At 37.5% G+C, this 15,719-nt stretch overlaps 1 protein-coding gene across 1 annotated transcript in view; it reads left to right on the top strand.

Annotated features, from left to right (window-relative positions):
• Positions 1 to 2,769: 2,769 nt before the first annotated feature.
• ATAD2 (ATPase family AAA domain containing 2) overlaps positions 2,770 to 15,719 on the top strand; it is a 28,545-nt gene continuing 15,595 nt past the window's right edge. The window contains exons 1-14 of the mRNA XM_054385314.1: positions 2,770 to 2,864; positions 3,381 to 3,430; positions 4,779 to 4,932; positions 6,291 to 6,384; positions 7,340 to 7,415; positions 8,403 to 8,507; positions 8,983 to 9,091; positions 10,052 to 10,156; positions 11,068 to 11,176; positions 11,394 to 11,509; positions 12,663 to 12,837; positions 13,454 to 13,542; positions 13,870 to 14,029; positions 15,551 to 15,641. Of these exons, the coding sequence (XP_054241289.1) occupies positions 2,773 to 2,864; positions 3,381 to 3,430; positions 4,779 to 4,932; positions 6,291 to 6,384; positions 7,340 to 7,415; positions 8,403 to 8,507; positions 8,983 to 9,091; positions 10,052 to 10,156; positions 11,068 to 11,176; positions 11,394 to 11,509; positions 12,663 to 12,837; positions 13,454 to 13,542; positions 13,870 to 14,029; positions 15,551 to 15,641 (1,525 nt within the window). The 5' untranslated portion in view covers positions 2,770 to 2,772. The remainder of the gene's footprint in view (positions 2,865 to 3,380; positions 3,431 to 4,778; positions 4,933 to 6,290; positions 6,385 to 7,339; positions 7,416 to 8,402; positions 8,508 to 8,982; positions 9,092 to 10,051; positions 10,157 to 11,067; positions 11,177 to 11,393; positions 11,510 to 12,662; positions 12,838 to 13,453; positions 13,543 to 13,869; positions 14,030 to 15,550; positions 15,642 to 15,719) is intronic.

Below are 15,719 nucleotides of genomic sequence, written 5' to 3'. Positions count from 1 at the left end.
AGAAAAAACTTCAAAATCTTCAAGCCCAGCCATTAACCTAACACTGCCAAGTACACCACTAAACCACGGAATCATAGAATTATTGAGGCTGGAAAAGACCTCTGAGATCATCAGGCCCAGTGACCTAACACTACAACATTAGCTAACCCATGCTACCAAGTGCCACATCCAGTCCTAAAGACCTCCAGTGATGGTGTCTCCACCACCTTCCTGGACAGTCCATTTCAGTGCCTAATCAGCCTTTCTGTGAGGAAGTGCTTCCTAATATCCATGTTCCTAAGCACCGTGTTTGTAGTCTTTTAATTATCTCTGTGGATGATGACTCCATCACCTCCCTGGGTAGCCTATTTCAATGCTTGAGAAGCCTTTTGGTGAAGACATTTTTCCTAATAACTTCTCTGAACCATTCCTGGCACAATTTGAGGCTATTTCATCTTATCCTATTGCTTGTTACTGGGGGAAAGAGAGCCCCACCTCACCACAGCCTTTCAGAAAGTTTGTAGAGAGTGGTGAGATCCCTTCTCAGCCTCCTTTTCTCCAGGCTAAACAACCCCAGTTATTTCGTGCGCAGACGCAGCATGGTCCCTGGACCCAGACCTGTGGCCTCACCGGTAGCTGACCCTAGCCCAGTACTTGACTTAGGCCCCATGGTGTCTCCCATATCTGTCCTGGACTTGTGGCCTTTCCAGTAGCAGGTTCTCAAAACTTAGGCTATTTGCCAGCTATGCTGGCTTGGTGTCTGTGGGTGGTGGCACAGGAGGTGTGGCCCCTTCTCTTGTCGCTGGCACTCAGACCTCTGTGCCCTGGGACACAGAGAGAAATGCTGTTAAGTAAATAAGAAGCCAGGACAGACTGTGGTGATCTGCATCTCCAAATGAGTCCCCTTCTAGGTAGAGCCCCTCACTCAATCTGACCTCCATGGCATCTCCTGCTCATGCCTGTGGAGCCAGGCCTTGGGCTGACTGATGGCCTTGTGAGGGTAGGTTTATTAGATGTTAGGAAGAAATTCTTTACTGTGAGAGTGGAACAGGTTGCCCAGAGAAGTTGTGAATGAATCCCCATGGGAAGTGGTCAAGGCCAGATTAGATGGGGCTTTGATTAACCAGGTCTAAAGGAATGTGTCCATGCCCATGACAGCAGAGTTAGAACTACAATGATCATTAAGGTCTCTTCCAACCCAAACTGTGCTATGATTCTGTAATGATTACTGGCATGCCTGTAGATTTTGTAGGATGATATGTAAGCCATAGTTATATCTTCTGTAGGAACAGTTCTTTGAGTACATTGCATGTGAGAGACCGATACAGAAAGTATTGGTTTGTCTTTACTCCTGTAACTGTGCACAAAATTTTGCCTTCTTCAAATAAACCTGTAGCTCTGACAAATTAAAAATAAGTTGAAAGTCTTTCTTCTGCAGTTTCTTAAACCTTTGAGAAGAAAAACGTTAACATTAACTATGACAGGCCAGCCTGGCTCTCATTAAGCTTTAGGTCTTGTTATATCCATCTTCACTGGATGTGAGGAACACAGTATCTTTAGGGGTTTAATCTCTGATGCCCCAATTCAAAAGCCATCTCATGAGGCGTTACTCCACCAGCCTGGAGAAAGCAGGAAGGGAGGTGCTCTTTAAAACAAGAAGTGGGAAAAAGTTGATTAAAATCCTTGTCAAAAGGCCTGTTTTACCATGGGAAGTTGTCAGGCGAAGATTTGGGACCGGTTATTCAAGGTTATCTGAAGAGAAGGCCATCGGACAGTTCCAGAATTGCCCAGCTCTGTCACTCGGGGCTGAGCCTTCAAGCTGTGGATGGTCACAAGTCTCACTGCAGGGTCCTGCAAGGGTCTTGCCCATGCATCATTGCCCTCCTGTAGTGACCTTCTTCACACTTCTGTCATGTACATTGGCTGCTAATGGAAGTACCTCTTGGTAGAGTTAGTGCAAGAAATAAAAGAATCTGATCTCTTTTTTGCCATTTTCAGTGTGAGATTTAGTTTGGTGAACTCTTAATGAAACTTCAGGCTGTAAACTGAACAAACCCCCTCTCACGGTCATCATAGCTTTCCTTACATAGTAAAAGTGAATAGTACTCATCCTCCTTGCAGAAATCTCAATGTGAACAAGATCAACAGCCATAAAAGAGTGTATCTTCGATTCCTTTTGGTTTCCCATGGATAAATGTTTTCCTCCTGAAGGACATCTTTTAATGTTCTTCGAAGCAGTTCTGAATGGAACAGAGATAGAAGAAAAACTCCCCTGACTTGATTTTCATTTCAGGACATGCAAGGTCAAGCTTGACTGCTCTTCTGAACCAATCTTGAAATAAAAGCTTTGAGTTTTTTTCATGAAACTGTGTTTATATGAAAGGCTTTGCTGCAATATTTTTTTTTCAAAGATATTAAACTCAAGCTGTCCACAAGAAAAGTGTTGCAGAGGGGAGCTTTAGCTTGGAAATATGGGGGGTTTTTGTTTGTTTGGGGTTGGTTTGGTTTTAGTGGGTTTTTTTTTGTGTGGATTTTTTATTTGTTTGGGGTTTTTGTTTGTTTGTTTTCTTCCTGAGAGCTACTTCTTGGTGCAGATGTGGTTGAAGGGTTATCTGCTGTTAGTTGCACCACCTTCAAGTCAGGAGAGTTACAGAATGAATTTGCTTACATGAGGCCAAGTATTTTTCTTAGCTCAAGGTACATGATTCAGATAAATGTATTCTTATTTTCCTATTTTCCTAGGAATTATCCTCTGGCAAAATTGAATGTTTCAATGGACACTGTTTAAGATCAATGAGAAAAAACATGCCACCCTGTTCAGACTCTAGCTTTGAAAAAAGCATGGAAATATTAAGTGAAAATGTCAGTCGCAGACAATTTACAAGGTATTGTGCTTCTAGGTGTTCAATCTCTCTTCAATTTACAGGATGAAAGTGAAAGCATGCACAATGAATCATGTCATGATAAATCTATAGCTAAAAGTCTGTTGAGGAATACAATATGTTAATGTCAGCACCAGTATCTTAGATCCAGGATCTCTCTTAGTAAAAGCCTTGTGCTTGCATTTAAAAAAAACATGTTTTTCCAATTCCTTGAAGTTCTCTCCTCCATTTTGGTTACTGAGGTATTATTTGCCCTATTGAGACTTCAAGATTAGCAGGTTAGGACATGTCCATCCTTATGGAACTGTGTGCATAAGATACACAGCAGGCTTGAGATCTCAGTCCTCCTTGTGGTCCACAGGGTTTTTTTGCATAGAGCACTGGATTGTAAACTTGGTGATGTTCCCCAGTCTTGAGAGGGAGCTAAACAATGCAATATGATAAGATATAATAGTTCTATACAATAATTCTAATACAGGAATTCTTTTCTCCTTTCCTCTGTCCTCTTTCTTAATATAGGCAGTTGGCAAAGCCAAAATCAGACCAAAAAAAGGAAGAATATAAAGAAGGTAAGCAGTGGTAATTCCTAAGGATTCCTTTTTAGCCTGATTTCTGGGAAGGATTGCATTTGGCCACTTTGTCTTTTAACTTGGCCGCAAAAACTTCTGAAGACATCAGCCAAAATTAGTCGAAGTTATGAGAGTTAAATATCTAAAAGATATTCCCATGAGTTTTATGAGGAGAAGTAGGTGCAAATAGGAGAATATGCTGTTAATTCCTTTCAGTTTCAGGGATAATGCAGTGTGAATTCCAGCCTGCTCTTAAAGACTAGAGAATCTGTTTCTTATCTCGAGTTTCTCTGTGACGTGAGTTTCCTGGAGTCTGAGGGCATGAATTAATTAAAAATTGTTCTGCAAAGAGGGGGGAACATTTCAAAATTATATGTCAGTTAAAAAGTAATTCAGTCATGAGACACACAAACCCACTGATGTGGGGAAGATGCCCCTGAAGGTCAGTGATTTACCCTGGAACCAGATAGCTGTGCTCACAAACTTGCTTGATGCTCCAAGGCTGCTTATTGGCAGCTGGGGAAATGCCTTAGCTCCAGGCAGGCTCTTGTCAGCTATGGGCTGAATGTGGCATGGGGCCCAAAATGCACTTTGTGTGTAGTAATTCAAGTTGCAGTTGTGCAATGTAAAATATTATTTACTGAGCTCAGACTTAGTTTTATAGTTGGTGGTTATGAGATCAAAGCATGGGTGTCTTTATACTGACACAGTGATATATCTACTACTTTGTTACTGACCTCTCAACTGTTTTAATGATGGAGCAAGTAATGAGCCTGTGGCAGAGGATGCTGTGTGGTAAACACTAGGGAATATCTTTTTTTAAAGAAAGGCAGCATTTCTTTATCTTGAAGAGCTTTTGTGTCATAATGCAAAAAATAAAAGTGATGCTGTTTAAACGTTGTACTAAATCCATGCATCTTAAGAAGAGACTTCCCACAGAAGCTTTTTCTTTTTTTAAGAAAAAGCATTAGATACAATTTTACATGAACAAAGTGAAAATACCTGAGAGTGAGGTATTTGGGTTTTTTTCACTTTTCCAAAAAGAAGTAACTGGAATAAACTTGCCTCCTGTGTAGAACAAACATTACATGTTTGTTTTCATCAAGATTGGCTTTTCGATCTGTTAAAAAGTTGGTATACACGTCATGCTTTTAAGTGGGTAATTTAAGGTAGTAATTTCGGTTGAATGTTCTAGTCATGACAATAACTTCTAATTCAGTATTTAAAGAAAACAACCCACTGCAGTTTTTTTTTTTTTTAGATTTTGCGATTTTGCTAGAGCACCAGTGAAATAAAGGGAATAACATATTTTCTGTCTCAAAATATTTTATATATTAATGCATTTTAGTCACCAGGACACTAAGGCCCAGAGCTGATGCAAAAGCTGCTGTTCAAGTCCATGATGAAAACAGGGATTTGGAGGACCGCCGAAGCTGCAAACTTCGACAGAGTCATTACACCACTACAAATGAATCTGTTTTGTTTGACAAACTTATAACAAAGTAAGTGGATATTTTTCATCACCTTGCAAAGCTACTAAAATGATGCTGGTTAGCAAGCCATGGTGCCACAATATACTAGGACTTGGTGCTATGGCTATCCCAGAGGCTTTTTCCTTTTGCAGCAGAAAAAGTTACTGTTATTCCTGGCAGCATGAGCTAAATGCATTGATTGGTTAGGCTGAGATTACCCTGCATGCTGTTATGTATGCACTATGTCATTGTGTTAACTGCTGGGCTTGAAGTCCCCTCCACAGTAGAGTTGCACCAGAGTGGAATTCCCACCTGGGCTTTCCAGGTTGCTGTTGGCAACTGCTGATAATATTTTATTGGCAGGTGATTGGCAGTGATTCCTCTGCCTGCATTGGTATGTCTTGTAATTATTGTTAACATACTGATTTATGTAACCTGTGGGCCTTTGTACTTCACAGCCAAACTGTTTGAAATAGGTACTTGAAGCTGTTAAGACTTCCAGGTTTGAGAGTGTGTGTTTGAGGATGTATTTGGAAGGTGCTTCCTGTGTAAAAAATTTGGCCACAGCCAGTGTTTAAACTGGCCACTGGTGTTTTCGTTTTGGGATTGTCAGGTGTGGAGAGGTCTTCACACTAGAACATCTCTTAAGTGGCTGGGTGGGTCTATGTCTTGCTTTGTGAACCAAAACAATCTCTTTGCATTGTGACTTTTGGTAGATTTAACTTGCCCTCTAAATCAATTTTCTTACCATCAGAAGCACCTTCACTTTTAATTAGCTTTCATGCTTAAGAGTATTTTTGTAATGTTAAGTAAGGTACTGAGGAAAATTGGATAGAGCCAAAGCAGTCTAGTGTTTCTGCCTGTCTGTCCATAGCTTAATTCTTTCTGAAACCCAAACCGACATTGTTTTCTGAAACATTTGTGAAGTGTAATAGCAATGAGATTTTTTTTTCCCAGCATCTATAGTGATGTAAACTCAACATGAAACTTTAAGGGAAAAATAAGAGGAAGATGATGTACTAAAGACTGTTTAATGCTATCATGCTGAGCAACTTAAGAGCTGTTAAAAACCTCCAAAATTTCTTTCTGTTATCTTACTATGATCTTCAGAATTTTTTTTTCTTACTAAACTAGATTTATATGGGTTTTTTTACTGTGCTTATTGAGAGGGGGAAATTAACCTTTGCAAATCCTCAAATGCTTGTTCCTGAAATCTATCTATAAAAAAGTAAACATTTACTTAACGTTTAAGTAGTGTTTAAAAACTTGTCTCAGTGTTTTGTGCATGCTATATTAAAATGTTATAGTGATTATGTGTAGTGTTTTAAATGTTGGGGTGTTTTTGTGTTTGCCTATCTTTGCTCTTACATGTCAACTTTTTATCTTAGTACTGCAGAAGCAGTCTTGCAAAAAATGGATGACATGGAGAAGATGCGTAGACGGCGGATGATGGAAGACCTGGGAGTGTTCCACGATGCAGAAGTAGATGCTAATTTATTTTACTATTTTTGTATAAATATTGTATTCCACAGAAGGAAATTTCTCAGTTTTAGTTATAATTTAGCTGAAATAATTTTTTCCAAAGCGTATTATTTGCTTTTGCTCTCTAATTATAATTTAGCATCTTACTGTTATGGTCATGCTTACAGGTACACTCTTAAGGATGGAGGAAATACCTTCAGAAGACATGATTTACCAGTGATATGCAGAAATACTTGTTACACTATGCCTTCTGCATTGCCTTAGGATTTTTCAGTGGATACCATGTACAAGAGGCTGTTTGAGGGCTTGAGTGTTCACTTCAAATCTTATTAAAAATGGCATTCCTTGATGTTTGCTTTATCTGTATTTGTTCTTGTGCCAACCCTGCTTGTGAGCTTAAGTAGTGCCCTGTCCCTAGAGGAATTTATGTTAAAATTATATAGAGGATCCCATTTCCTCTTAGTTTTGCTCTATTAAATGGTATTATTCTCCTGTCCTTTTAAATGACAGGCCCTTTGGTTTTTAGAGATTTTCATAGCCTGTTTTCATAGTTTGTTTAGATGTGAATATGATTAGGTTTTTAATGAAACCAGAATTGGCCATAGTACTTTGTACATCATCTCTCAAATGCCCATGTGAATTTTCTTTTAGTCTGCTGGGAATTGCTTTTCCCTGTGTTCCACCACGTTTTTGGATTATTACCCTGTGATTAATTTATATACTCAGTTTTGTATCTGGATAGATATTTAACTATCATCTGTACTAAACCCTATTTTAGAGCAGAAATTCTTGTTATTAATCCTAGATGCCAGAAAGATGTTCTTATTCCCTCCCTGTGTACCTTGATTTAATCTTTTGTGTACATGATGTGCCTTGATAATGTTACTGTAGGCACAAAATTTGAGCATGTAAGGTTTTCTGTATATTTATGACTGATCTTTCTTTTTTCAATTAGGAAGACCTCAATATGTACACCCGAGGAAAGAAAGAAATCCAAAGAGCTGAAGAAGAAATGGCTGATAACCAAGATGGTTAGTTCCATTTTTAAATTTTCTTTACTGTGCCCTGTCCAAAAGCCTTGTCTTAAACAACTGAGATGAACTAATGGCTGTTTTTCATCTATTAAAAAACTATGTGTTGCTATTGACATCACAAGCTTTATTCACAGGCTGTGAGCTCAGAAGAGGTAATCACACAAAAAAACATAAGTACTTTTCCAAAATGCTTACCAGGTAAAGGCAACAGATGCTCTTTGTGTGTCTTGTGTAGCTTATCTTGTATTCAGGAAGCAGTGCAACCTTTTAGAGGGAAGAAGAGGGTAGTATTTTCAAAGGAATAAAATCTGCTTAATTTTAGTAAGCAAACAGATGAAAAGAGCATACATATTCCTCACTTGATGTCCACTTATTAATGCGGGAGGGTGTCGTTAAGAATCTACTACATCATTATACTCTAGATTTTGCATTTTTACCATCTTTAATAAAACCCCTTCAAGTTACTTTGCAGAAGCCAGTGGCATGAACTGTAAGCATTTGACATTATTTTCTGATTGGGGAAGTTCAAAACTATGACTTGTCCATTATTACTCATGTAATCCGGGGCAGAGCTAGGACCTGAAGCTAGGTTGCCATGCTTAGTCTTACAACTGTAGAATATTGAAAACGTTTCCTTCAATCTCTTTCTCAAAATAATAGGAAATACCTTTCTGAAACAATGGGTTTTATAGGACCTGCATTTTGGATAAGCAAGTTGACAGACCTGTTGTTACTAAGTCTTCTGAGAAGTCACACAGCCATTTCAGTGAGGAAAGAGCAATCTCCATATGTATGCTTCTCTGTGTTCCATGATTTCTGGAACGTGTCTTGCATAAATTGATCTTAAGGTTTTGCAGGTTTTTTGTTATGTCATTAAACATGAAAGTAATAGTAAAACCTGGAGGCATCTATGTAGTGCATTTTGAATTTAATAGAATTTGCATTCGTACTTAAACAGTTTAATGTTACATTGATGTCCAGTAGTGTCATCAGAAGAAAGTGAAGAGAAAGATGATGGTGAAGACACTCAAAAGCGTTATGACTTTCGGCAGAGGAAAACTGTTGAACGCTATCAAGCTCCTTTGGAAAGTAGGTTATGTGCAGTTTCTTTAAGTGCTAATTTCTTGCATATAAGTGAGAAGTTTGGGTTTTTTTTTTATTAAAATACATACACGAGTACTCATATTTACATTTCTTGCCTTCATTCTGCAAGTAAATTTTACTAAATGTTATCTATACTCTGTGTGTTATATTTCATTGCCATTTGGCATACTTCTTGTTTTTCAGTTGAAAACCCCTGCATGTATTCTTGAAAGAATAATAATTAAACAGACTTGATTATCTTATTCTTGTAATTTTCAGTTCGTCTTATAAAGCAGGAGTGTGTTTTTTTTTTCACTTCTGTCATGCACTGATTTAAACTTAACACATCCTCCTCCAAATCACTTGAAACTTACCCTGAAATCAGAGATGGGTGAAGCACATCACATTTTCCTGCCTCCTTCACTATCCCATTTTCTCTGAAACTTGTTTGTAACATTATTCTAAATTCTGCTTTCAACAGAACCAAGACAACGTAAGATATTTTTTTCGGGCCAGTCTTCACCTGTCAGACAGAGATACTCATTTAGAAGTGCTCAGTCAGGAGGCTCTTGCTGCAAAAGACCTAATAGGTTAGTGTATGGCTAGTGATAGTTCTTATTTATCAGTATTGTGTCAGTAAAGTTACTGAATAAGGTTTTCAGGGGTGTTTGCATAGGTGATAATTACAGATTAACAGTATCATTATTGCTGTGGTAGTCTGAGGGTGTCAAGGAAACAAATGGAGGGAGGGAGGAGGGAGGCTATGCTTTTTATTAGCCATTAGGTCTTTTAAAATGCAGTGTTCATGGTCATTGATAAGGTGATTATGGAGATTGTGGCTACAGCTGTGTAACTGAAATTCTTTTATTGTGGAACTGAAGCCAGAATCTCTCTCTGAAAATCTATTTAATCTTGAAATTATACAAATTATTTTTTTAAAACTGAGGATACTTGAGTGAGAGTCTGTATGGAAGTTGTAATAGATTTATTTTTAATTTTTTTAAAGAAATACTGATTCTGCTTTCTCTTTGGAGTTAGTTAATATTTCTGTATGAAACCACCTTTAAACAAGAGAAATGCTGAATGAAATTATAAATTGCAATAGTAGGGACAAAGGAGTATTTGATCCTGTAAGCAGTTAAAGCATGGAGAGTGCTGTCTTTTGCTATATATGAGCACTTTAGCATCACTGAAAGCATACAGTTATGGAAGCAGGGGGTTTTGAAGCCAAATTTTTTAATAAGTCTAAAAGTTTTATTTTTCATGGAGTGGCTACATTAATACTAATCGAAACTGGATTTGTATGTGTGTGAGAGACAAAGATTATGATTATGTTTCTTTGCAAAACAGTTAAACATTTTTCATTCTTAAGAAAAATTTTTACTGTCACAACTCAAAACATGTAATGTTCTTTAAAATCAGATTCATAAGGAATACAGCGACCTGGAAATGTAATAGATTTCCAAGTAAATTCTGAGATAGAATTCACTTAAGTTTTGACATTACTTAGTGTGTACTTCATTTTTTTTTTCTTGTTTAAATGCTTGCAGACGGAGACATGCAGTCCACAATGATTCCACATCTTCTTCCTCGTCTGATGATGAAGAACATTTTGAGAGGCATAGGCAGCTCAGCCATAACAGAGATTTAAGAAGGTTAATGAAACTGGAGAATAGGGGAGGGAGAAATCTACTTGGAAGGTGTTAGCATTTGCTTAACTGTGAAACCTTCTTCATGCTGTACACTTTCTGAATTGTGTCCATATTTAATCCTATCTGTTGGCACTGACAGTCATAACTGGGCTCTGTAAAATGGGATTTTTTAGAATTGATTTTTGGTAAGTGATTTGATTTCTAGGCAAGAATGGGGGTCAGAACACTTCTATCTAATTTTGAATGTAAAATTCTGCTGTTCCTGTGCTTTACAGTGGTATATTCAGAAAGAAAACCAGCATAGCAGAAAACATTATAAATAGAGGAAATGACGGAGGTTTTGTTACTTAAATGCTCTAGGAAAGCTGTATTAATAACCATGTAGCAAGTAACTTTACAGCCCAGTGTTTCTCAGATGTGTGTCTTACGGCATACGCATCTCCTCGTCCTTAAAGGGGGACCAGCAGTGGTGAGCAGCCTTTGCTATGCTAGCCCACACTGAAATAAGTATCCCCTTGGGCTGTAACTATTTCAAAGTAGAAGCAAAGAGTCTTTAAAAGATGTCAGTGTGTTTTGTGGGGGCTGGGGTGACTTTCACACAAATAAAGGTCAATTCACAGTCTCTACAGGCAGAATAACTTGTTAAAAGCTTGCATTCACATGTGTTGTCTGGCATGGATGTTTCCTAGGAATTATGAAAATAATTAACTCAGTTTAATGTCTAGAGTGACCATTTTCATTTATTTACTCGTGGACATTAAACGTAAAACAATTTGAATGGATATTTAACTATTTAGGAAGCTGATGCTCACTTACAAGGTCTTCTGCATTGACTTGCCATCATTAGAGAGCCAAAAATTATCTAGCTACATCTTAACCTTAGAGCATTTATGTTTATTCTTAATTCAAATCAGGTGTCTTCCACTCAATTTTCATAAAGATGAGTTAAAGGCAATTCACAAGGATCGTATGAAAATTGGAGCAAGTCAGGCTGATGTTGATCCAATGCAAATAGATTGTTCAGTAAGTATTTTTAGTTCACTATGTCGGTGAGATGTTTCCAGTGTCTAAGAAAGCTTTCAGTAATGTGCTGTATACATCTACCTTGGTTTACAGCTTTCTCTTGGGCATTTTGAAAATTTGCTAGAACGTTTCCTTTGTGCTGACGTGGAATTTCTGATGGAAGCTCATCAAATTGCAGCTTTCTTTAACACAGGAAATGCATTCTGTTTATGTTTAGGTACGATTCGATGGTGTGGGTGGTCTTGCTGATCACATTTCAGCTTTAAAAGAAATGGTTGTTTTTCCATTGCTTTACCCAGAAGTCTTTGAGAGATTCAAAATTCAGCCTCCGAGGTAACAGACATTATATAAAACTATAAATTCTAATTCACCTGTTTTCAGGAGACTATTCAAGTGAGGTATCAATCTGTTTCTGTGCTTCAAAATTTTCAGCAGTATTGATTGAGAATTTTAGCAGTAAAAAGTAATTTCCAAAAAATGGATAGAATTCAGAATATATGTAGGTTCAAAGATTTACTTTAATAGTGTCTTTCCTTTTAAAAGGGGAGGTTGGGGTGCTTTTGGTTTGAGTTCTATGTACAAGCCAACTTGATTAGTTTAAAAGCAGGAAGAAATTATGTAATGGTACTCAACTATTTTACAATTGATAGGACTTGCAACTAGAACCTTGCAGTGTTTATTGTGCTTGGGCTAAGATAAGAATCTGCCACTTCTTCACAAAGTGAAATTAGTTCTCTGTTGCAAAATTGAATTATTGGAGATTTAATTGTTAGCTTTATATAACTCCATCATGGTATATCGAAATATGGTTTTAAATTCATTCCTTTCAGTAACTTTAAAGGTGCTACAAATAATGAAAATATAATCTTTCTATGTTTTGCTTCTTTATTCTTTGAAATTCTTTTTGAAAGAGCAGTGTATTTGCCTTTCTAGTTGATGGCTATATTTGTCTGGAAATGCAGAACACAGCTTTAGACTTTCTCATTTATCATCACCAATAGGAGGCCAAATCCAGTAACTTAAAACCTTTTAAGGGAGAATGAAATGCTTTACTGTCAAATCTTGCCTTTTGTGAAAATAAGAATGAATATGCAGTGTATTATTGAAAAAATGAAATGGTGATTCATAAGTTAGCCCTCTCTCAGATTCAATGCTGAAGTTTTTTCTCATTTGGCTCCACTGTGCTGTAGCCACCCCTGCTTGTTTTGGAAACGCCCTTCTGGGACACTGCAATCTTTTCTCAAGCTTTTGTACATTTGCATTATGCTTTTTATCCATTTTGTTACCTGCTTTGTTGAATTGTGTAGGAGCAAAAAACTTCCATCTGCTTTGAATTTTTTTCATACTCACTGTTACCACTGCCTTACAGATTAAGTGTTTTGTTTAGGAGAGAAGAGCTGTGTACCTGAGGGATAGGGTTGTAATAAAAACCTTTCCATGATGTAAATATCTTGGTTTTTTATTAACTTTTTTTTTTTCATTCCAGAGGATGTCTATTTTATGGTCCACCAGGCACTGGAAAGACACTGGTTGCTCGTGCACTTGCCAATGAATGTAGCCAAGGTGACAGGAGAATATCCTTTTTTATGAGAAAAGGTGCTGACTGCCTTAGTAAATGGGTGGGGGAATCCGAACGCCAGCTTCGTTTACTATTTGATCAGGTAAGGTTGAAATGTGCTATGAGGTCTCTCCAAGTTGTAACTATAGTTTTCTGTGGTCAGTGTTTTTAAGAACTCTGTTTCATGTTTTGTCAGTCCCTTCCACTGAAATGAGATTGTCAGTATTCCTTTTTCAGTAGGTTTTTAGGGGCTTGAAATCTTGACATGTATTGGGAAAGATTAATAAAATAAATGAGAGAACCTTACAAAGAAAACTCCAGCCACACAAAAAGGCTTCAAGAGGCAAAAGATAGTGGTTTTAGATCAGAGAGAAAGAGGTACAGGCTGAAAGAATGGTCATTTAAATTAATAATGGAAGACACTTACTTCCAGAACGTGGAATTGAATTAAGTCCTGGCTCTGTTCTCAGAGGTTGTCAATAGCTGTAAGAATTACTGGTGTGTTTTGTTTCCTGTCACCCAATCTCAGTGGGTTGGTACAGGCTGCTCTCTTCTGTTGCTTGTGCCAGTTATTCCATTAGCTCAATTAGTAGACGTTCCTGATGTTAGTCTGAAGAATCTAAGTCCAGTGACTTTCCAGCCATAACATTCTTCATGCCTTTTTCTCTTTCAAGTAGTGCTGTTTCACTGATGTCACTCTACCTGTGCTTTCATTCCAGGCCTACCGCATGCGACCTTCAATTATTTTCTTTGATGAGATAGATGGACTTGCTCCTGTACGCTCCAGTAAACAGGATCAAATTCACAGGTACTGTTTGTATCTATGTAGGAGCTCCTTCATCTCTGTAAAAAGAAGATTGCAAGTTCCTTAAATTTGTGATGCTTTATTTATGTGGAAAACTAGTTCAATGCTTTTGAATTTAAGATGCTTTTTAAGGAATACTTGAAAACCATTCACAAAGGTTGACATCAGCACAAGGCCTGTGTTACCCTCTCTTTTTGTGTCTTAAAATTAGTCACTAATCAACATCCTATCTATTAAAAGCTTGATCCTTTTGAATGATTGTTGCAGGAGGTTATGTTAAAATGTAACAAAATTTGCTGAAAGTGAATTAAAATTATATTTTTCCGTTAGCTCTATTGTATCAACGCTTTTGGCACTTATGGATGGCTTAGACAGCAGAGGAGAGGTTGTGGTAATTGGAGCCACCAACAGACTAGATTCCATAGATCCTGCTTTACGAAGACCTGGACGCTTTGATCGAGAGTTCCTCTTCAACTTACCCAATAAAGAGGTCAGAACTTAAACTCAACCTTAATGCTAATGTGGCAAAGTCTGTCTTTATGACGAAACCAGTCAGCAATGCAATGTTACAGAGCAGTTAAAGTTGAAATCGGTATTGTACAACTTAGAAGAGGGGATATCTGGAAAAACTGTGTTGTACCGTGGAGGGCAGATCTGGTACTGAATCAATGTCATTAAGACAATTTCAGCAAGTGGTTAATTCTGTAATCGGTTTTGGTTTCACAGTGACTAGCTGAGAAAATGGGATGCTGCTTGTCACTAAAATGTTAAAGACAGAGTGATTGTACGACTTGACTATAAATTACTGTTGTCTCATCTTGAAAATGAAAGAAATGGTGTTACACTCAAGAATTCCTTTTTGCTAGCAAAACCTTTTATCAGAGCTCAAGCTGGAGAGAATTAAATTTTTTTCATTCCCAAAGTGATTCATCTTTGCTTACTTACTTAATCCACTTACTTGTTTCACCTTGAAGTGCTCTTGTTCTCAGTTTAAAAATTGATAGTGGATGTACATGTGTTGGATTGTTCCCAGGCTGAGTATCCTGGAAGGATACCTATAAGTATTTTGGGATCTGACATTCTTACTGCTACTTATCAACAGGGAGTTGGACAAAGATGTGAAGTACTGCACAAGGTGCAGGGCTTTGGAAGTTTCTCGTTACATGGCAATAGTTAAGCAATGTTAAAAATAGGTGTATAGAACTAAAAAATGTTGGGGGGGAAGATAGTGTGCCAAACTGGGAGTCTGTTTTTGTGTTTTTTCTCTGGCTGCCACTGATATTTCTTTTATTAGCACTTTTTCTTTTTAGAAAAGGATAAAATGCCTATTGGTTTGAAGGCTGGTGGAAGTGCACTAAACAGGATATTTAACACAAACATTTGTCTCCAGTTTTTATTTGCTTTTGGGCACCAGGAGAGGAAATGCCATGAAACAGATCCAATACATGATTCCTTACTGTGGAGGATTTCTAGAAGTCTGCTGTAATCAATCTATGTAGCATGAAATAAAGTCTTGCTAAGACCAGAGGAAGATAGGCAATACTTGACATTTTTCTAGATCAGTGACAGTAGCTTGAGTCATAATTATTCTTCTTTATAGTAATTGTAGCAATTTGAAAGGTAGTGCTAGAACTGTTTCCTTGAGTGAAGTGGCAGAAAAGCAAATTTGATGAACTAATGAGACTGTCACCATGAAATTTTGCTAAATTTGAAAGAATTTTCTTTGATGAAAAACATCTCTGCAGAGAAGTGTTTTGACTACGTATTTTTACCTCAGGATCATTAGGTCTCATACTTGTGAAACCTTTTATGGAAACTAAAAGCCTTTTATTTCACTGCAGTCCCCCAGAATGAGTTCAATGGAACAAGCTGATATTAACTGAACTTTGAAATACTTAAAACTTCAGCAAACGAGAAAAGTATTTGTATTAGTATGAAGATTTTTCGGGCTTTGTGTTGTGGCAGGTTTTTTTAAGAGGAAACAGGACAAACTAAAACATTTTGTTTACAGGCTAGAAAAGAGATTTTCAAGATTCACACACGTGATTGGACTCCTAGGCTATTGGACATGTTTCTTGATGAGGTAGCTGAAGAATGTGTTGGTAAGTATGAAAACAAAGTGAGTTACTGCATGTGGCCAAGCCCTAAGGAATCTGAGCTTGTACCAACTAGTAGCTAAG

The sequence above is a fragment of the Indicator indicator genome, chromosome 12, assembly GCF_027791375.1.
Source record: "Indicator indicator isolate 239-I01 chromosome 12, UM_Iind_1.1, whole genome shotgun sequence".
Classification (NCBI taxonomy): domain Eukaryota; kingdom Metazoa; phylum Chordata; class Aves; order Piciformes; family Indicatoridae; genus Indicator; species Indicator indicator.
Note: the sequence above shows the minus strand (reverse complement) of the source record. Positions and strands in the feature narration are given on the sequence as shown.